Below are 21,957 nucleotides of genomic sequence, written 5' to 3'. Positions count from 1 at the left end.
AATTATTCTCGTCTTATTCTCAGCTCCTATGACTGCCTGCTGGATGATCCCTTTGAGCACAAGTGGCCCAAGCTTCCTGAGCTCCCCGGGATAAATTATTCAATGGACGAGCAGTGCCGCTTTGATTTCGGTGTTGGATATAAAATGTGCACCGCTGTAAGTCCCCTTGCACCATTTAATTGCCAAAGTACTGACTGATTTATTGATTCCTTTGGGTCAGCAGTAATACCGTGGTCTCCTTGATAGTTTCTTATGTGACTGGAAAAGCTGTCAGAGGTGCAATGTCTAAGATGTGGCCGGAAAACAAATTCAAACTAAAGGACAGGGGCAAAAAAAATCAATGAGTGAATGTAAAGTGTAATTAGTGTAATCTGGCCTGACCCGTCTCTGAATACCAATTAGCAGGTCTAATAGTTCCCATGTAGTTTCAGCTGGGAAGGTGTTCGCAGGTCACGAGTCTGCTACGTAGAGCTCCTGTTGCTTTTATTAGTCTGACGCTTAAACAAAATGAACAAAGAAAAATTCGAGATGTAAAATACCATTGTACCTTTTCTCCTTATTAACCAGAAAATACAGCCGAATACCGTCTGACTTAAAGTTTTTCTACTTTAACACTTAACTTCATTCAAACTTTACGGAAGTTAATTAAAACTCGCTCCTCTGCTGCGTCATATATCGCTCCAGTCCAGTCTTTTTGTCCTAGTCAGAATTGCTATAAACTTCATCTCTACTGTATCCCTCGTATGTCAGACTGACCTCTGGCGGTCAGAGGCTGTGTCCTCCCAGTCTTGTGTCCAGACGCTAGCTCTGCAGCTAACTCAGCTAACTGACTAAGAGTGCAGCAGTGAGCAGCAGTTGGTAGCTACTCCTGTGATCGATTCCCCCTATATTTTTTGAATTATGGCCGTATCTTACATGTTGCCCCTAAAATGCGTTACATGAAATAACAAATATAAGCGATGATGCAATGATGCAGTAGGAATACAGAATATGTATATGTAAATAAAGGCATTGGTTTACCTATCTTCGTTTTCCTAATTGCCGTTTCCCGATCTAGTTTCGGACCTATGATCCGTGCAAGCAACTGTGGTGCAGCCACCCCGACAACCAGTACTTTTGCAAGACCAAAAAAGGTCCACCGGTGGATGGGACGGAGTGCGCACCCGGAAAGGTAGGAAACATCTTGAAGTTTAATGTACTTTTGTGTAGTAAAGTGGAGCTTTCTGATGATAGGAAGCAAGAGAAAATCATGTTTTCAAATGTCACTGTCTTTTGTCTGGGCCTCTTCCTGTCTCTGTCATGATTTTAGTGGTGCTTCAAGGGCCACTGCATCTGGAGATCCAGCCAGCAGCCTCAGGGGCACGACGGGAGTTGGGGCTCCTGGTCGAAGTTCGGCACCTGCTCCAGAACGTGCGGCGGTGGGGTCCGCTCCCGCAACAGGCAGTGCAACAACCCCCCGTGAGTGCTGCGGCGGCGAGGAAACCTCTCCGCTGCCAGACGGTTAATTTGTTCTGTGTGTTCATTCAGTGATGACGATGACGTGCCGTAAAAAAGTGTGAGTGCAGAGTTGGAGGGCAGGGCCGGCGATGGTTTTGATTAAGTCCGGCGAAACCTCGGCTTTAAAGTCGGAGCTACTGTGTTACCCAAACATGATACAATGGAGCATTATATGTGTATTGTGAGTATTCAGGCACAAATGGTCGATTTTTCAATGTTAATGATGAGAAATGACAAAACAGAGTTGCTGTAATTTGGTTTGGCTTCCTCAGTCTGCTGTGATCAGCAGGCTCCGGGTTGTTGAAGAGGCCTCTCAGCAGACACTCTGACTTTTCTTCAGACTCGGTCACGTTAGGCACGTATTTCCTGTTTCGGTATAAACACTGACCCTGCAGATGTGCACAGCTCACCAACAGAAACACTGATGCGCTGTGTTTGGGAAACGTCCGGATCACCAACACTACCTCAGAACAAACTGAAACAAAAGCCTCGCTCGCCCATACGCCGTTCACAGCTTGCGATTGCTTTCTTCAATATTTATTTATCACACATATGGGCTCCATGACATCACACCCTTTTTTTTTCTTTTTTTTTTTTTTACGGGTTGAGTTTGGGGACGTTTTGCTGAACAAGAAGGAAGGCAGCAGGTATATTTACATCAATGTCAGCAATGGGGGTTCGGGGCTTTGCGTAGTGTCGTCAGCGTAGAAAAATAAAGAAAGCATATAAAAAAGTCAATACGTAAATAACTGAAGACAGTTGATGAATTAAACTCCACAATTAGACATCAGGCTTGATACTTTTTGTTATTATCTTTCTATTGGAGCTGTTTCACTGCAATTTGTTTTAATTCGTCCGGCTTAGAGCAGCTCCTCCGCTTTCTTTCGTGCACCGCATTGTGGTAGAAGAGTTGCACTTCAGAAATAATTTATTTTGGCCAGTGTAAAAAAAATCATAAATTCATTTTGTCCATCGACAGCACACCACTCTCCCATGAAGCGTAGCACAAAGCTGGGTGGGTGGACGAGTTGCTCGTTGCTGGAAGAAAAATAATCTCAGAAAATGACAAACAAGTATGACATTTAAAAAGAGTGAACCAGATGTTATTAGTTTGTAGTACATACTACAAAATCGTACTGTACTCAAAAGGTTATTATCAATTTTTGATCAATACTTTGAACGAGGAAGGATCTTGTTTCCTTTGGATCTCTGGAAATATCATGATTGTCTTGTAAGGCATCATTTTTGTTGTTTTTGTCATGTGTCAGGCCTGCCTACGGGGGCCGAGACTGCCCCGGTTCCACTTTTGACTACCAGATGTGCAACACGGAGGAGTGCGCTGGCCCGTACGAGGACTTCCGTGCTCAGCAGTGCGTCCAGAGGAGCAACAAATACCACAAAAACATCAAGCACACCTGGCTGCCGTACGAGCACCCAGATGGTAAGACTGTACAAGAAAGTGGGAAGATGATATTTGCAGGAGGCCGATCTGTTTGTCAGATCCTGATGATACAAGGCGTGCGTGTGTGTTTTTTGCGTTTTGCAGAGGGTCGTAAGTGCGAGCTGAGCTGCAAGTCAAAGGAAACAGGAGAGGTGGTGTTCATGAACCAAGTGATGCATGATGGGACCCGCTGCAGCTACTCTGAGCCCTTCAGCGTGTGCGCTCGAGGAGAGTGTCTGGTACGTCTCTGCTAAAACTACGTGCAACACCAACATATCGTTGCTTATTTCTAATTAAGTAAATTGGGCAAACATTTGATCATGTTGTACTTTGATGTGTGTGTGTTTTCTTTTAAACCTGCACGTGCTAAAAGAGAAAAAAACATATTTTATTAACCGGATAGATATACATTGGGCAGGCACAAATAAGGATTCATATCAAAAATAGTCATAGCATTAAGTGATGATGATGATAAGATTATGTACACTCTATACACCTTTCATTTATATTACAGAAAGGACCAATGGTAGGACAATTTGCACAGTGTCATTGCACCAATACACACTTTAATCCTGAGGGGAACACTCGCAGCAGCAGGACACAAATAAACTGCACAGAATGGTGCAAAAAAAAAAAATGCAACGTGCAAGTACAAAACGGAGGGTTTCATGTAAATGTAACGTAGACATTAGGCGTGCAAAATGGACATAGTCAATCTAAGTTTGATGTGAAAAACAGCCTCATGGCGTCAATCTCTGCACATTTATCACTCTGCACGGTGAAGGTCAAAGGTCCAAGTGACGTCATAACACGCAAAAAAGACATTTTGAGTTGAATTTTAAAATATCTCACCGCAGATTTTATATCATATCCTGTCAAGTGGCATGTCATCGCGTCAGCTCTCATCACTCCAGCAGTCCTTTAACCTTCGTTGGTTTTAAAAGTCCCTTTATTGAGCCACTTCAGGAGTCAAACAAGTTCACTCTTTCACTTGCCTCAGTGTGACAATGACATCATCATCATCAACAACAACAACAACAACACGATCACCACCAACAACACAGAGAGAGTTTCAGACATGTACATCCAGATTCCCATCTTCCCCCACAGAGCACAAAACCTCCTCAACAGCCCATATAATTTTGAACACCTGCAGAGTGCCCATCATTTTGTAGTAGGCATGTTCCACCTGCAGTCGGGCTTTCAGCAGTCCTCTCAGAACCGATACCGGCTCCTCCTTTAACCTTTGTTAGAGTGTGTTTTGATGGTGTAAAAGGCGTCCTTGGATGGAGCTATGCAGATATTTGATGAGCAATCTGTAAATAAATCTCATCTCTGCTCAACACAAACACGCACAGACATTATTTCATCTCAGTGCTCACCTCGGACATAACATTGAAGCTTTTTATTGTTGCAGACCAGCTGTTCAGTGTTTTGGCTGCCCTCCCATTTTTTTTTTGTTTGGTTTTTTTTGGGGGGTTTTTTGTGCGGGTGTGTTTCCACCATGCGCCATCATCAGGCTGAGAGCCAGTTCGCCTGCGGTGTGTTCTGATGGCATCATTTTCCCAGCGGAGTCATCTCAGTCTGTGTAGAAGTCAAGCTGATTTGACTGACTCGTCTCTGCTCTTCCCCCCTCGCAGCACGTCGGCTGCGACAAGGAGGTCGGCTCCTACAAGCAGGAGGACAAGTGTGGAGTGTGTGAGGGGGACAACTCTCACTGTCGCACCGTGAAGCTGACGCTCACCAAGACCCCAAAAAAGAACGGTAAATATCGACTGCAGGCCAGCAGTGAGCTCAGCAGCTCTGCTTCACATGAGTTATTATGTAACGCTCATGATTGCAGAGACCTTAACCACATGTTCCCAATCATCTGTTTGACCCAATCTTCTCTTGGACCAAATTTTCTGTTACAGTGTTAGAACATGATTAGCGGCTATCACAGATGGGAATACATTTCCTGCTGTTCAAGGCCTTCATTTCTCCTCCGTCTCTCTCTCTTGTCAGGACTGTTGAAAATGTTCGACATCCCAATAGGAGCCCGTCACATCGTTATCGAGGAGAACGAGACTTCCCCTCATATAATTGGTGAGTGTCTCACATCCACCCCCCCCCCCGATGGAAAAATACACAATCACAACTTGACTAACTAAGTAACTTGACTTCGGATTTAAACTGAGGTTTAAATTGACCTTATTATCTCTGCAGCGCCGCCGATGAGTCACACAACAGGTGCTGTTGCTGTTGTGCTGAAGTGAAAGGGACTATTTGTTTTTCACTTGAGCAACACTGGCGCGCTAATTACTTTTCCATTTGAGCCACTTGTCGCTGATTGGGTGTGGGTTGACGAAGGCCTTATCCTTCGATGCGACGCGTCAGAAGTAATAAGAAGTAATGCGACCGGCGCTCTGAAATGTCATCAGGTGTGGCCCTCAGCCCAGCGGTATCCCCCACCCCCTTTCCCTCTCTGGCTTTTATTAGCTCATGGGAAGAAGAGATGACACACAACTTGGAGAAATGACTGTTGGCTTACCACAGCACCAAACATCTCAAAATACGTACTGACACGCTCTCTCTCTCTCTCTCTCTCTCTCACTCTCTCTCTCTCTCTCTCACTCTCTCTCTCTCAGCCTTTAAAGGAAAATCTCAGCGCTGTTTGGCAGCGGGGAGGTTTCTAAGTTTCGAGATTTTTTTATTTATTTTTTTAATGAATGAATGACATTCTTTCCCACCACACTTGCTCAAAGAAATGTCTTTTTTTTTCCCTTTTTTTTTCACCGACAGCTGTGAAGAATCAAGTTACTGGAAACTTCATACTGAATGCAAAGAGTGAAGATGCCGAATCAAAGACCTTCATCGAAAATGGGCTACAGTGGGAGTATTCGATAGATGCTGAGAAGGAGACGCTGAAAACAAGCGGTCCTCTGCATGAAGGCATTGTCGTGCTGGTGAGTGGGAATGCATGGTTCATCTCGTACGCTTTCCTGAGTTTCACTGTCCAACAAACTTTTCCTCACCTTCGTCGCAGGTCATTCCCATGGAAGAGGACGCAAAGATCAGCTTGACGTACAAGTATATCATACACGAGGACCTTCTACCACTGATCACCAACAACAATGTCCTTCTGGCGGAACTTGACACCTACGAGTGGGCGCTGAAGAGCTGGTCTCAGTGCTCCAAACCTTGTGGGGGAGGTCAGTGAGTGTATTTTTAGATAAATGAGCAGTTTAAGCTGCAAGTCAGTTAAAGGGTAATCTCGCACAGGAAATGACAATTCGGTTATTATCTACTCACCCCCACGGAAAGAGGGATGGAGAGTGTTCCAGTTTTGTAGTCTGCAAAACATTTCCAGAGCTTTGCAGCAAAACAGCGTTGCAGCGTTCTGCCGAACAGTTCAAGTGAACTTGTTTTGAAACACAAAGAAACAACTGAAAGAGAAAAATAAAATGGTTCCACACCCAGTTGAGATTGTGAACCTACTTCAGATGAGGCGCCTGCTAATGTTTTTTTTGCTTATCTGCTACAATGATAATTTTGACTTTAAAGAGGGTTTAAATAATGTCTTTTCAAACTTATTTTGGATCCTTGGGCTTCTGAAATTTGTGGGGTCTGGTATCTATGAGTGAGTACAATTTGGCACCAGTAAAGGGGAGTGTTGGACTTTGGCAGAAATATTTACTCTACTGGGTGCCGTTCTGGTTTTCATTTGGTTTTTTGATGCATTTTTAAAAAAAGCCCCAATCTACTTTAGTTGTTGTTAGATGCTGCAACCAAGTCCCAAATCATTATTTTTATTTTTATATTTATTTATTTTATTTTTTTTCGGTTTGAAGATTTGCTTCTGTTCTCTGTTTTATGTTGGTGGAAATCTTTATTTTCAGTGTTGATCAGACAAAACTACTTTAAAATCAACCAAATTAAAGTCACTTTCTGCCTTTGGGTCACATTTTGTTTACTAATCAATGAGTCAGTAACAAAATAAAGATGACCCTGGTGATTCAATTTAATGTTAAATACATTGGTGTATGTTTTCTATGCTATATGGCTGTGTAACACTGAGGCAAGATTAATCATGTGAACTTTCTGCCATCCCTCAGGCATACAGTACACAAAGTATGGATGCAGGAGGAAGAGCGACAGCCGTTTGGTCCATCGTAACTTTTGCGAAACCAGCAAGAAGCCCAAACCCATCCGGAAACGCTGCAATGTTCAAGAGTGCAGCCAGCCCACGTAAGTGAACTCAAACTGTGGTACAGCTGTACTTTTATATTTCTGCAGTGATAAAAGTGGTGCTCATAGCTTTGCCTCCATATGCCCACCCTCAAATGACATGACATTTTAGAGTCATTGTATGCACCAGTGGAGGAAAAAAAAAATGTGATTTGCGTTTGACAAGAAAACCTTTTCGACCTGCTGACAGGTGGGCGGTGGAAGAGTGGAGTCCCTGCAGTAAGACTTGCGGAAAACTCGGCTACCAGAGCAGAGTGGTGCAGTGCATGCAGGCGCTCCACAACGGCACCAACAGGCCCGTACACAGCAAACACTGCACAGAGGATCGGCCTGAAATGAGGCGAGCCTGTAACCACACCGTGTGCCCTGCCCAGTGGAGGACAGGGGCGTGGTCTCAGGTGAGCGAGGAGGAGGGGCCATCTGCACCTGCTGTTCTTAAGTCATAACAAACTCGTGTACTGAGTGGAGATTTAAGCAACCAAGATTAAAGGGGCCATATGTAAGAGTTTTAGTTGGGGAAAATACTTAAATCATCAATTACTGTCAACGTTGACATATCCCGTCGATGCGCCATTCTCAAATACAAATGACCTGTTAAATGTAAAGAGCTGTGACCTCATTAATAAATAAGTAATTGTGTTTCCTGCAACGTTAACGTGTGCGTTTCTGTCTATTTCAGTGTTCGGTGACCTGCGATGAAGGGATTCAGCAAAGACAGGTGGTCTGCAAAGCCAGCGACAACACCATCGGAGAATGCGAGGGCGAGAAACCGGAGACAGTCCTCATCTGCAAACTGAGTCCATGTCCAGGTGAGATCCACCTTCATGGAACAAGGGAACAATGTCCACAGTATTCAACATCTTAACAGATTCGTTCCCTGCCTCTCTTCAATGATGCATTAAGACTGACTGTAAAGAACTGGCACAAACGTCCTGTTTTCTTCTGCAGAACATGTGGGCGGTCGATGTCACCTGCACCCTGCTAATTACTCTAATTCGTCTCCAGCTATAAGAAGCGGCATAAAAGATACCTCACATGGTACATAATGTTTCAAAGTCAGAAGTTGTACCACAGCCAGATCAAACTGACCTCATTTGATGTTTTCTTGCATGATAATTGCCTCGGTAAACTGAACAGAGTGTTACATTTCCTGCTGCTGGAAATGCTAATTAAATCAGTCTCGTCCATGGTGAAAAGAATTAACTTGCTTACATCTCTTGTGTGAAAAGAACAGGTGCGACTGAGCCAAACTGGAGATGTTTTTCATCAGGAAGAGTGTTGGATAATCTTACTTTTAAAACTCTTTCACTGAACTTTTCCTCTCTCACCAAAACTGTCTGTGGTCTTTGAACTATTCCCACATCGGCGACACTGGTTGGGTCAAACCCTTAGAAAGTGTTGTTGATAACATTCAGCCATTAAATGTAGCAACCCATTCCCTTACTACCATTGCTTTCATGTCACAACAGCCCTGTTGTTCGAGCCATCTGCCCCTTCGAGTGGCTGCCAGTCTAGCTGATGCTGCTACCGCTAGCTAACCTTGCTAATGTTACTGAGCAAAAGCCAACTCGCAGGCGATGTCAGTAAGACTTTTTTCCACAAACTCGCAACAACCAAGACTGCTGACCGCTGACGAAACACAGATACTGCCTGATATCGACGGCGTGATGCTATTGGCTAATAATAATCTCGAAAAATATCCTAAGATCGATTAAGAATCATAATAATGTTTATGTAAGAAGCAACCTTCATTCATTTAAAAATCTTATCCATATGACTTTTAATCTAGGCTCCTCTAAATAACTAAAGGACACTGTCTGAACTCAAAAGATATTTCAGCCTCTGTGTCATAAACATCTGTGCTCTGATTCCCTCTTGCAGCTTTTTCTATTCTTGCTGCCTCTTCAAAGAGGGGAAAGCCTCCTATTTTTGTCCGTCTCCCTTCACAGGCCGTGAGAAAACACTGTCTGGACTTTTTCTTCCTGTCAGAGACTAGATGAAGCAGTCCAGGTTGTGCCCCGCGTTTCTGTAAATAACACCAAGCTTTATTACAGGTTTCGAGCAACTCGGCTCTGTTTTTCTTAACAGAAGCGAGAGGTTGTCAAGAGCTTTTCTGGGGGTGTTGTGGCTGCTGTTTAATGTCTGTTTTTCAGCCTAAATTCTGTCTTTCCCCTCCAGGACAGCCTGTGTCTTCTCTCAACGTCGAAACGATGGACAACTCCACCATAAAAGATGAAGCCATACACCAGAGGGCTGCTGAAAACCCAGTTCACAAAATCTCTTCAAGTAGGTCAATATGTTCTGTTTCAGACATCAGTCATCCACAGAGGTGTTTTTTTTTTTTTTTTAATCTTGCACTTATTGATGTTCTCCCGCCCGTTATCAACAGATGAACCGTGTCTGGGGGATAAATCGATTTTCTGTCAAATGGAGGTCCTTGCCCGTTACTGTTCCATCCCTGGATATAATAAGCTTTGCTGCGAGTCCTGCAACAAGAAGGAAAGCCTTGGCATACATGATCCTGACCTCCAGAGCACCCCGGTGGCCTCTGTTGAACCCAACCCCTCCGCTCCTTCTCACCCTGCATCAGCCACGCCTCATCTACCCACTACGACCCAGAGCCCGCAGCAAACCACTAAAGCCATCGGCAGACGGCTGCGCTCCACTGCCCCAGTGCCAACCATGGCCGCCGCTGCTGCTGCTGAAGCCTCGCCATCAACGGGTGCTGCTCCACCCCAGGGTCCCACCAGCGACTCCTTCCTCACAGCTGGGAAGGGAGACTCAGACCCGGGGCCTCTTCTACCTCCAGGGCCACCACAGCCCACAGCAGACTCCAGTGGAGGTGCCTCTAAAGAGCACAGTCCAAACAGCACTTTAGGCCAAGTCGCTGCCAGGTCAAGAAGGGACGATTTAGGATCCGAGAGGGACTCGAGTCACAGAACCCTGTCAGCTCCAAAATGAACAGTGAGCGATGTTGTGAACGTGCTGCTCAGTGAGACGGTCTCATCCATCAGCTCACCTTTTTGCAGCATCTGATAAAAGACTTGCAGTCTTGCTGCAGATGTTTTTCTTTCTTTTTTTTTTTCTTTTTTTTTTTTACAAAGGTTTTTTTTTTTTTTTTTCCATGCCAGTGAACTTAGACCAGACCAGAGATGGTTACCTCATCAAAACTCCGGAGTGATCTGTGTGCAGCGTCGCTCTGCCCTCTGTGCTTCGAGTACAAAACGGAAGAAAAAAAAAAAAGTTGTCAGGTGCTGTAAACTAAAAAAAAAAAAAAAAACGACTACAAGACGTGTTCAAAATGTGATGACTGCATTGCTACATTCATGTTTTTATCTGTGTACAGTTGTGTAAGCCTGTTTTTTTCAAGTGCATTAGAACTACTATTGAACTTGTATTGTGAACATGTGAGGAGAGGTCAAAGGCCATGGCTTTAGAGGTGCACGTGTCAGCTATGGAAACTAGAGCGTGCCACCAGAATAGTTATAGACTCTGCCAGTGCATTAATAAGACATTTTAATGATGCAGAATAACAAAGTCAATTTAATAGAATATAATATAGAATAGCAAAAAGTTAGTTTGATGCCACTCTCATATCTGTACATCAACTATGGAGCCAGAGCCAGCCAACAGGCTCTTAGCTTAGCATAAACACCAGAAACCATGTGCCTAGTAGTAGGCAACAAGTTTTTCGTTTGGTTACAGGACAGAAAAAGTAAATCAAAAAATAGCTACACCAGTATTTTTTTTTTTCAGTATTCAGAAGTGTTAACAGAGCCCGGCTGTGTTTCTCCCTGCAGTGTCACCTTTAATACCAAGCTAAGCTAATCATTTGAAAAGTATTTATTTTTTTCTCTCATTTTAGCCAAGCTGTTAGCCTGCTAAACTTTTTCTTTGCAGTATTTAGAGGTGTTGATAGACTTATCAATTTCTCTTGTATTGGAGCCAGGCGACGTTTCCCACTGCATCCTGTCTTTATGCTAAGCTAAGCTAATCACATTGTAACACCAGCGCCACGTTTAGAATACAGGCATGAGAGCGCTAAGGATGAAAATGTCACGTTTATGGGCGCCGCCATCTTTCATCACAGTGTCGTCACTGCCCGGCTCATTTGCGAACAGGTCGCAGCTGTCAATCATGAGGTTTGACCCCCTTTTTTTTCGGCATCAAATGACTAATTGCAACCAAACTTTTCAGAAAAATTAACTCTTTGAAACACATCAGCATCTTAACAACTATATAAGATGGCAAAATGGGACAAACTTAATTGACTTTTTTTTTAATTGACTTTTATTGTATTTTGAGTCTTTAGTGTGACCCTTGTCTCCTCTGATAACAGGGATGGAGCCGGGTCCGGTACTGCAGCCAGCCACCAGGGGGCAATCAATATCTTTTGGCCTTACTTTTGGGCAGCTGCCATCCATCTTTTTATATCGTCAACGCATCAAAACTGATATCAATCAGATCGCATAATTCTCAGCAAAAAAAAATGTAAAAGTTGGGATTTTATTATTAGTCATTTAAAAGCCAATGTGATTAATTAAGGTTAATTTATGTAGGTAATTGATTAGAAGTCTACAGTTATTCCAGTGGCACACTCCAGACTCCACAGCCATCACTCCTGGCAGGGAGCTTCTCGGCTTCTCTGTCCCCGGTGCTCTTTTCTTTTTTTTTTTTCTTGTTCCCCAACCCAACATACTTGTGATCATCCTCACTGGTGAAAAAACAAAACAAAAACAAAAACAAACAGAAGAAGAAAAGAAATCACGACTGTTGTAAAGCCAACCCCACTGTAGCACTCCCTCTGTCTTGCCTTTGTGGAAAGTCAGTCACGTATGCTTTAAAAACAAAAAGATTGAAGAAAAAAAACTCAAATATGTTATTTTTTTTGTAACTGATATATTTTTCAGATAATAATGTATATAGTGTAAATTTCAAGTTATGAGAAAGAAATTAACAACCAGGAGTTAGAACGTCAAGTATGTTGCAATTGGAAAATACAGGCGATGCTGTTAAGTCTACAGACTGTGGTTGGTCATGCTGTCACACCATTCCTGCATTGCAGTTCATAACATCATTATGTTTTATTGTATAGTTCTTGTATATACGTACGTGAATGAAAGCTTTAAATGTTAATATTTATTGAATTTTTAAGTGGTATGGAGAACAAAGTAAAACACATTTGAAAGAACTGAGTTTTTTGTTTTTTTCCACTTCTGTCTCTAGACTTCGTCTGCTTTTGTTCATTTGGATCTGAGCTTTATCTTTCTTCTATTGAGAGGCTGGCATGTGTGGGATTTGTTAAAGCTGCTGTAATCAAGTGTCCTAAAGTCTTTGTTTGGAAAAGCTTCCATTCGAAGGGAAATGCAGTCAGTTATGAAGTGTTGCTACTACTTATGAAGAATTCAAAGTATTATAATTACAATGTGAGAGATGAAAAAAGAATCAGGCGACTTTAACAAGCTGTTTATTAATTTTTGGTCATACGCAATCGTGTATCGACAGACAAGCGATGACTCCTGCTCAGGAAATCTTAATGAGGTTTGAGTGACACACGTTGATATTACATTCCTATTATAAGCCAACTTCCGTCTGCCAGGCTGGCACTGGGCTGATGACACCTCCTCCAGTCAGCGTTTCTGCTCTCGCTGAAAGGGCAGCGTACGTTTCGAGCAGCCAGTCTGTCACCGTGACTCCTTCTCTCAGTCTCTCCCCAGGGAGCGATGACAGGGTGCTGCCGGGATGTGGGTGCCTCTAAGGGCTCAATCAACCCAGGGTGGCGCTTGCGGTGAGACGTCTGCGGAGGTGTCTGGTGAAATCCAGCTGTGCTCGGGGTAAAGCCTGATTGACAATGGACCTTGGCAGCCAGCCCTGAAAACAACAACAACAACAACTGATTACCTTGTTGTATTTTGGTTACTGTCAGTCCTGGTAATCAGGAAGAGTTTGAGTTAAAGGAGTAACCTATGGATTCTGCATTAAACGTCTGTAAAGTTACGGAACTCAGAAAAGAACAGATTAAAAGGCAAATGGTCAAAATCGAAGCTGTAGAAGCAGAGATATCCTGATTTTATGGCCTAAAAGTCTCAAAAGAGCTGGATCCTACATTTCCCATAAGGATTTCTGTCAAAAGACTTGAAGCCTTGAAAATCACTATGATGTCATCGGTTTTTAATTATTCAAAACTACAGCATGCAGCACGTGTTTTCATTCAGAGGCAGAGAAGTGTTTCGGCAAAAGTGTAGTTTAACAAAAATCCATTATTTTACTCATTCCGTAAAATAATGGATTTTTGTTAAACTACACTTTTGAAGGTCAAGAATGAACTTTGATGCTCGACAACAGTCGAGCACGGTAGAGCTTCAGAATTACCAAGCATAGTTGTCTTTTAAATTTAGGCTGTACAAGCTGAGAAGCTTTAACCACGTTACAATTATTAGTCAATTTAATTTTTATAATTTTTTAAATAAGATCAGCTTGTCAGATTTGACAATGAAGCAGCAGCAGTAGTCGTCATAGCAGTGGGGAAAAAAATACAAAAAACTACACAATATATGCTGTGTTTGTTGTGCTACTTCTCTACAACATTTCATAGAGAAATGCTGTACTTCTTACTAGATTTATCCAACAGTTGACTTACTTGTCAGATGAAGATTTTGCCCAAACAACATTTGACAAGCTCATAGATACAACAGACCAGCAGTTCTATTAACCTTTCATGGCCTGTGAGTGTTCAGAGTGTTCTTTAAATAACTGTTTGAGGCTTCAAAGATGTCACAATACCTCATTAGTCATCCTGTGACAACTCTGAGAGCTTCAATTATTGGCTGAAAGTTGAACAAACTACCAAACTGCATGCCAAGAAAATCAGTCTTGCTCTGTCCACATGGCAAAATGCTGCTCGCCGCCACTTGAATTGGCAAAAAACAATGGCAACAATTTATCTGGCTCCACACACCTGCAGGTTTATCTAGCGTAGACCAGCAGCCCTCGGCCAACCTCAGCCCGGGAACGCTATTTATTTGTAGCTACCACTTGTCAATTGTGTCTGCTGGGTTCTGTGCTGTTAATCCTGGGAAGGTATGAATTTTTAAAGCAGCAGACACAGAGCCGAAGCAACAATTCCTCGGATGCTTACCGACACCTGCACATCATTTTTGCACCATGCTTTACTGAAATATACAAGTTGTGTGTGGTTTTATTTTTGTTCATGGGTTGTTTATCTGTTGCACACAGCTGAAAATGTCCAGTCTGAGAACGGTCATCAGATAAAAAAGGGTGCAGTAATACTAAAAGCATCTGCATCACGCTCCCTTCTGTGACATATTAATTTGAGTGTTGTATAAAAGGGAGCATGCAGATGCTTTTACTATTATCCTATGACGGGATGGAAAACACATTGCATATGGATTTACCTTGACGTCCATATTGAGAAGCCATGTGAAGCGGCTTTTTCCCGCGTCCTCCTCCAGAGGCTGGATGATGATGCAGGTCGGCCCGTCCTCGGCTCTGTCCGCACACAAACACACGACAGGTTTATTACAGTACAGCATAAAAACAAACAAACATGAAAACACATCATCAATAACATTTCACCTGTTTCCACAGTGATACGTCCTTACAGAGCTGCTGGGATGGCTGTATTCTTGCTTACTGGAATTAACATTTACTCAGCGAAGCAGCACTCTAAATATAATGGTTATTTTTCCATCTTCGCATCCTCAGGAACATTATTATTTCTAGCAACTTGTGACTGCAGATGTTCAAGGCCACTGATATCAGCTGTTGCTGCTGAGCACATAATCACAGACTGTCAGAATTAATTAAAATGACAAACCAAAACACTGCACTGAATACATGGCTGTAGAGTTGGGGTTATTTTCCATTTTGTTCTGACAACTTATCACCTTGACAACTGAGAATGTACTCAGGGAGAGCGTTAAATGAATATGCATGTGAATATATATGAAGACACAAAAATTACTGCTGGACTGAATACAATCCTACCTCACAAAGCCTGTTTGAGGCGGGAAGGACTCCAGCTGAATCGCCGCTCCTCCGAGATAAACCCCGGACTTTTGTTTGCAACTGTGTCTGACGCTCACGAAATCCCTCTGGCCAATCAGATTTCCTGCTGTCTCGGCTGAAACCTCATGAGTGACCATTGTTTCGGATCCGATCTGCTTCAGAACCTGAAACAACAAGAGACACGAGTACAACATTCAGTTTGTACTTGGATTCCTAAAATGCAATTATTTTTCATCCTGTTTCAATCAGTTAATCGTGGCTCTTGACAGAAATGTGCAGTCAGCTAGACTTTCAGAAGGTTAAAAAAAAAAGTACAGTTCACCCCAAAATCTCTTGGTTATGATGGAACTAGATGGCACTCAGCTTGTGGTGCTCAAAACTTGACTGCAGTGTCTCTTTCAAGAAATCATGACTAGGTTTCTGAAGATAATCTGCAGACTGTGTTGTGAGCAGTCTCAGGTAGGAACTTTTTGTCCCTGGACTGAGCCACACCTGCCAACGAGAGGCCGGCTAACGATGCTAGCTAACATTATAGCTCAGTAACATCATGGCGCTGTCACAAGCGCGAACCTCTCTAGCCTCTTGTTCATAAGTAGATGCATTGCACGCTTCTAATGACGGTAGTTTGGCGAGAAATAAAATGTTCCTAGCATGTTAATGTCGTCCTCCTCAACTCGGCTGTATCGTTAGCTAGCTTGGTTAGCTAGCTTAGTTAGCTCGAATCTCATCAACGAAAAGGCGCACCCTTCCCTCTGCGTGGTGAGACAGTTTTTGATCAGTCGAAAAAAATGAGTTCCTACATGAAACTTCGAACAGTAAGGGTCATGATTTCTGGAAAGAGACATTGCTGTTGCTGCTGTGTTGGGGTTTTTTTTTGTTTTTTTGGGGGGGAGGGGGGACGTTTTGCAAGCCAAGCACAATCTAAGTCTATGCTATCTGATAGAAGTCAGATCATTTCTATGGCTGCTATCTCCAAAACTGTGCAACTCACACCAAAACAATCTACATGGATTAATTAGACTAGAGCAGAGAGTAAAAATATGTGTTTTTGACTTTTTTTGCTGAACTGTCCCTTTAATCCAATACAGTTTGAAAATATATAAAGTGAAAACATCTCCATTTCCTTGTATCGTATCTCTAACGTCTGGTATTTTTCTTGGTTATAGCTTCACAGTTGTGGACACACGTGGGTGCAGGAAGCACTTAAAATGTGTGTGGGGCATTTTTTAATTGAGTAGATGTCATTTCATGCATTCTGGGGCCTTTCGACAGGTGGTTTGATACTTTCTCAGTGGGCCTTCCATCTAGAGGAAGAGCTCCAGATCACACATCTGAAGATAATAAAAACCTAAAAGTATGTAAATTGATACAATGACTAATTTATTTTTTGTGGCAAAGGATCATGATATACTGTAGTTTTTATTGATTAGAAATACACATTTGCTAAAATTTAATGGAAAAATGACTCAAAATATAAGTATTAGCCGTTTTCTATTTCACAAAACATTTTGTTCAGATGACTGTTCCTTCTTCAACACTCCATTTCTTCCTCCCTCTCTTTAAGCCTTTCCTCCCTCCTTTCCTCCCCGCCATGTCACCCTCCTTCTCACCTCGGTCACCCTCTTTTGTTCGAGGCTTTTTGTGGTGACAGTGTCCGACCCGCCTTCACTCAATGACAAGCTTACTTTTGTGCACTTGCGTCATTGGGTGTGTGCCCTGTGTCAATCTGAGTGTAATGAAGCACAGCCACAGTGCTTTGGGGAAAAAAAACAGCATTGTTAAAAAAAAAAAAAAAAGGTGGCTGCGGTGGCCACAGCAACATGTCCAATTATCAGCAGTTTCATGTGAGTCACAAACAGGGTCAGCAGCTCACCTTGATGTGCTGTATGCTCGGGTTCCACTGGTGCATCTGCTCCACTCTGACGAACAGGATGTCGTACAGCTCGTCCACGCTGGCCTCCAGGACCGCCTCCAGCCTGAAGACCTTCCTGGCCCCCGGCAGCACTTTGCTACAGATCACGTCCCCGTCGCTCTGAGTGGGCACACGACAAACGATGTATATTATCATTATGGTCACATAGGCAGATCTTAAGGACGAAATGCAGTCTAATCAGCAAGAATGTGGATGGCAATTAAATCGAGCAGATGTTACCTCTGTGACCTCAACCTTCCATCCCTCCTCGTCCTCTAACATACTGAGAGCCTCCCTCATCGCTTCTCGGCCCTGTTGTACGAAGAACAGCTGGTCTTTCTTCGATGGTGGTGGATGCTTCAAGTCTTCACGTTTGGCCTCTGTAAAAGATTCTTCTTTGTGATCTTCAACAGCTATGATTTTCTTTTTTTTAAAGAAGTCACGAAACCTAAAGAATATGTTTCTTTTTTACCATCACACTTTAATCCAGCGTGTGCTCTCATGTGATGCTGGATCAGTCCCCATCTCTGCAGGTGATTTATCTCCTGGCCTATCACTGCCACGGCTGTGCGTTGAAGGCCTGTGTGATTGACATGGGAGAAGAAAAAAAAACCTCAGTATTCTTACCTGGACTGAAGCGTTTGCATGAAAATAGAAAAGAGAATCGTCCTCCTTCAGTTTACCGAGAGCGTTTTACCTGCCACGCTCCTCAGATGGGGGTAGGAGATTCCACAGCAGAGCTTTACAACAGCAGGCAGCATGTTGTCTGTCTTTGGCAGTGACAGCAAAGTACCAGAGCGCGTCTCTGGTCTTTATACGGCCGTGAAGGACACCCCTGCCAAGATAAGGGCAGAAGAAGAAGATAGGACCGCTTCTAAAATTCAGCCCTGAAGGCCACACGCGAGTTGTATCAACTAAGACGCGGCATCGGATGTAACACAGAGTAAATCTAACTGCAAGACATTTGACAATGAAGTGCATTAGTGAGATTGCATTTAAGAATTTGGGGAAACAAGAATCTAAGTGGAACAAGAAACAAGAATTTACTGCATAAGTTTTACTCTTTAAAGTGTGTTTACAGGTCTCTGAGAATCCTGTAGTGTGTGTAAAAACAGTAGTTTGAAGCCTTTTGTGGCTCCAGATGAGGCTGCGTGCAATCTGACTAATTCCCTCCAGTGATGTCACTCAGTTGTCACTGGCTAAATTGAATTACATGTGTGGTGGCATGCTGCCAACTAAATCATGTCCACCTTGGACACGATTTAAGAATTTGTGTTCAAATAACAACAAAGAAAGGGCACATTCACTTAATTAAACTAAACCTCAGCTGATTACTTCTCCTCTTCATTTAAGATTTAATGAGGCCATGTTCTTTTTACTTACTGTGCATCCAAATAACCAACAAATATTGCACAAATGAATGATGTGAGCATGAATAACTAAATCACGTGCACAGATCCATAAAAGCAAAGCAAAATAACCTCCTAAGCAGAGGAGATCATTATTGTCAAACACATACAGTGGCCAAAATAAAGCGGTCACAACTTGTTAGGGGGTGAAATTCAGCATGTCAGTCTTTCCTTCAAGCTCTTTGCTCCAGTTGCCATGGACCACAACTACAGAGCCCTGACATGTCACCCTGAAAGGCGGCGAAGATTAGAGCCGCTCTGTAAGGACGACTGTGAGTCGCACTGATAACCAGCTGTGGTTAATGTGAAAAGATGCAAATACTCCTCACTGCCTTACAAGGGTTGGCTCAGACACTGGTGTCTTAGGATGTGGATAAATGAACAGAAAGAAAAAACATAAATATGGTCCCGTACATCAGCCACAGTAATTACCCCCATTATGACATGGCGACATCTGAAGGATGCGGTTGCTCCGCACTAGCAAAAGACATCTCTGCAGATCCGCAGATGTAGGACAAATGCTAATCAACTGTCAGACATGTTACAGACTTGGATCATTCTACACTTGTGCCTACATGTATCATAACGAGAGGGAATAATGAGGTGGTGATGGGAAAGATTCCCTTTCCCTTCTATAAGGTGCAATATCCTTCTCCCTGCTCCCTCCAGGGCCAATCAGGAATGTTTGGTCAGCCGTGATGCATGAATGTCTGACCAGAATCCCTTTCAGAATAAAGGCTAAAATGTCGGTGGGAAGTTTGATGCCAAAACACCCCATTTAATTTAATTCATTCACCTTTATTGGCTTTACTGGCTACCGTGTTTTTTGTCACTTTTGGTCTCTAGACACAGTAATTGTATATTTCTCTCATTCGTCCGTGCATGTATCTATCTGCTCCAACTCCATTTCATCGCATAGTTAACATGTCTTTGAGCTCATTGTGCAGAATTTGATTTAAGCTCTAGGCCAGCCATTCCCAAACTTAAAAAGTGATGCGGCCCAATTTAAAGCTGAAAATCTTCTGGGGCTAACTAATATTCAACTCCTTTGTTTTATCATATTTGATTCCTCATGAAAGTAAACATTTTAATCATAAATTGGTAATTCTTTGGTTTAGTCATTCCCTGGTTTATTTTGTAGGTTATATCCTTATGAGTCATGTTTTACTTTTCACTTCCTGTCTTTGTCTTATTTGTCTTCTGTATTCTTCGTATAACCTTGTTTCATTAGTTAATTAGCCCCTTTGTAGTTTATTTTCCTTCACCTTCATCAGTTTTTTGGAGTTCCTGTTGCTCTTTACTTTTTCTTGGATTCTCCTTTGCCTGCCTTTCTGTTGCTTGCTTGCTTTGCACTTATATATGAAAGCTTGCTTTTTGTTTTGTTTTTTATCTGCCTACCAGTATGTCTTGCTTTTGGGTCCTTTTTTGGATCAAACAATATTTTAAGTTTTTAACTTGTGTTCCTTGCATACAATTTTGCCTGCAGTTTATATGCAAGCCCTTCCAATTAACATCTGTTAAGAAGTCTGTTCATTTTCAAGATACCCTTGTCCTCATCCATAGCCAGGACATCATGTTAACAAGCAACATGTGTTGCAGTCAAGGGTGTGGGTTTAATTTTGGGGATATAGCCAGTCACCCCTCACCACCACTATGCACTACCGCCAAGGGAGAAAAATTGTATACGTTGTTAAGCAGTGTAATGACACTAATGACAGACGAGGAGGCTGTGTAATAACTTTGTCTGAACTTTACTTCAGTCGCAGTGCAAACCACTGCATTAAACTTTGCTTTATACATAGATTAACAGCAGCTGTCTACAGCTGCACCAGTTTCCTTAGAAACAGAGCACATTATATAATTAACCACTCTCTATGACTGCATGTAAAAATATGCAGGCAGGAAACAACACATTAATAAAATTAATAATTACACATTTTATATTTTGTGTAAAAACAAATTTACATTTGAATTACATTGCAGTGTTATAGCCTGTGTTGAGGTCTCACCTGTATCTCCACGAACTAAGCCTACAACCAGGCAAGACTGCTGCAGCACCCTAATGAAATAACACACGAAGCCAGCCTGACGTTAACTTTGTACGATGCATTACCGACTGTACATAAGCAGTCAAACATATGCAGTAAAACATTTATTATAGCACCATGTCAACTGTACCTGTAGCCCTGAATCTTCCCTATATGAGCCCCAACCTGTCACCTGATAAATAAAATATTGATGCTATGAGCAGTGACGCAGCACGACTCAGATCTCGAAGAAGATCAGTAAGTATTCACTCAGCCATTCACTATTAGCGGTAGCCTGTGAGGGGGGACTATTTTCCTCAGGTGACTTACACTTCGTTTGGTGAAATAGCTTCTAATGTCTTCGACATTTCTTTTGCCCAACATCTTCTGACACATGTTGCACGAGAATGGTGTGGACCTCCTCTCGTCAACACTGGCAAAGCCTGCAAGGGAAACAACTTGGACAGCCTGCAGGGAGCTGAGCCAATCAAAAGGCTGACCTGTCTCAAAGAAGTATTAGGGAGGCGGTGCCGAAGTGGGAAATGATTTAACCCTTTGTGAGCCGCACGGGGAGCATTTTTGGTGATGTGGACAATTCAGCCATCGTTTGAGATTGGTACGTATGGACACGTCCATACGGCCCATACGCAATTCTGCACCTGCGGTTGCAGTTTGAGTAGGTTTATTTTTTCCCAACGAGCATATGTGCTCCTAAAGTAATATATCTGGGAGCACAAAAAATATATATATTTTTTAAATCGATTTATTGAACACTTCACACTTAAATAGGCAACACAAACAAAATATTTACAGTGTTTGATTTCTTCTTTTTTTTTCCATTTCAGGCAGCACAACACAATTTCTTATATTTAAAGTGATTTCATTTTCTTTTCCATTTCATTTTGTGGTGGTGAGGTACCCCCCCAACCTCTTTCCTATCATATCTTCAGCTGTTCTGCCAATAAAAGGCCAAAAAAAACAAAAAAAAAAAGACTGATTCAGCATAGAGAGAAACTTACAGAAACTTACAAAATGAAAATGTCATTTTAATGGCCCAGCAGTAGGATCACTGATCCAGAGAAGCAAAGCCTAGCAGGACACTACCATTGCAATTAGTGCTATATGTGCAGAAGAAGGAACTCTACGTGCAATTTAAAAAAGAAAAGAAAAGAGAAAAGTGACACCATAAAATGAGTGCTGCCTGCCAGGCATCCTATTACTGCCACGGGAGGGGAGCCAAACTGTCAAAACAGACATGGCTGAGCACACTGGAGCCATCACCAGAGAGGTTTTTCTCTGCGGGGGGTCCAGTCAGATGTTCCTCTGGGCAGTGACCAGCCACAGCCAGGAAAGGATCAGCTGGGATTTGCAGACAGCAGCAAGCATCAGTCCAAATGTTCAATCCTCAAAAGGAAA

At 42.6% G+C, this 21,957-nt stretch overlaps 2 protein-coding genes across 5 annotated transcripts in view; one reads left to right on the top strand and one right to left on the bottom strand.

The window, feature by feature from the left end:
• Positions 1-12,356, top strand: part of LOC119010189 (A disintegrin and metalloproteinase with thrombospondin motifs 14) — a 44,346-nt gene extending 31,990 nt beyond the window's left edge. The window contains exons 9-22 of the mRNA XM_037082154.1: positions 24-156; positions 1,058-1,171; positions 1,310-1,458; positions 2,766-2,938; positions 3,044-3,177; positions 4,579-4,702; positions 4,943-5,023; positions 5,720-5,883; positions 5,964-6,129; positions 7,033-7,165; positions 7,356-7,563; positions 7,845-7,974; positions 9,344-9,451; positions 9,555-12,356. Of these exons, the coding sequence (XP_036938049.1) occupies positions 24-156; positions 1,058-1,171; positions 1,310-1,458; positions 2,766-2,938; positions 3,044-3,177; positions 4,579-4,702; positions 4,943-5,023; positions 5,720-5,883; positions 5,964-6,129; positions 7,033-7,165; positions 7,356-7,563; positions 7,845-7,974; positions 9,344-9,451; positions 9,555-10,126 (2,389 nt within the window). The 3' untranslated portion in view covers positions 10,127-12,356. The remainder of the gene's footprint in view (positions 1-23; positions 157-1,057; positions 1,172-1,309; positions 1,459-2,765; positions 2,939-3,043; positions 3,178-4,578; positions 4,703-4,942; positions 5,024-5,719; positions 5,884-5,963; positions 6,130-7,032; positions 7,166-7,355; positions 7,564-7,844; positions 7,975-9,343; positions 9,452-9,554) is intronic.
• A 259-nt stretch (positions 12,357-12,615) lies between these two features.
• Positions 12,616-21,000, bottom strand: star2 (steroidogenic acute regulatory protein 2). 4 transcript variants are annotated; one of them, XM_037082157.1, is made up of 10 exons: positions 20,872-20,887; positions 20,693-20,734; positions 20,524-20,573; positions 17,803-17,940; positions 17,578-17,685; positions 17,346-17,485; positions 17,067-17,225; positions 15,173-15,357; positions 14,581-14,674; positions 12,616-13,036 (listed from the first exon to the last, which is right to left on the bottom strand). In XM_037082157.1, exons 4-10 carry the CDS (start codon positions 17,864-17,866, stop codon positions 12,932-12,934), a joined length of 855 nt encoding a protein of 284 aa, XP_036938052.1. In that variant the 5' UTR covers positions 17,867-17,940; positions 20,524-20,573; positions 20,693-20,734; positions 20,872-20,887; the 3' UTR covers positions 12,616-12,931. The 4 variants fall into 4 exon arrangements, with proteins under 4 accessions (XP_036938052.1, XP_036938051.1, XP_036938053.1 ...); XM_037082156.1 differs by lacking the exon at positions 20,872-20,887 and having other exon boundaries at positions 20,693-20,833; XM_037082158.1 differs by lacking the exons at positions 20,524-20,573; positions 20,693-20,734 and having other exon boundaries at positions 20,872-21,000.
• Between the last annotated feature and the right edge of the window lie 957 nt (positions 21,001-21,957).

This window comes from Acanthopagrus latus, chromosome 20 (assembly GCF_904848185.1).
Source record: "Acanthopagrus latus isolate v.2019 chromosome 20, fAcaLat1.1, whole genome shotgun sequence".
In the NCBI taxonomy this organism is placed as follows: domain Eukaryota; kingdom Metazoa; phylum Chordata; class Actinopteri; order Spariformes; family Sparidae; genus Acanthopagrus; species Acanthopagrus latus.
Note: the sequence above shows the minus strand (reverse complement) of the source record. Positions and strands in the feature narration are given on the sequence as shown.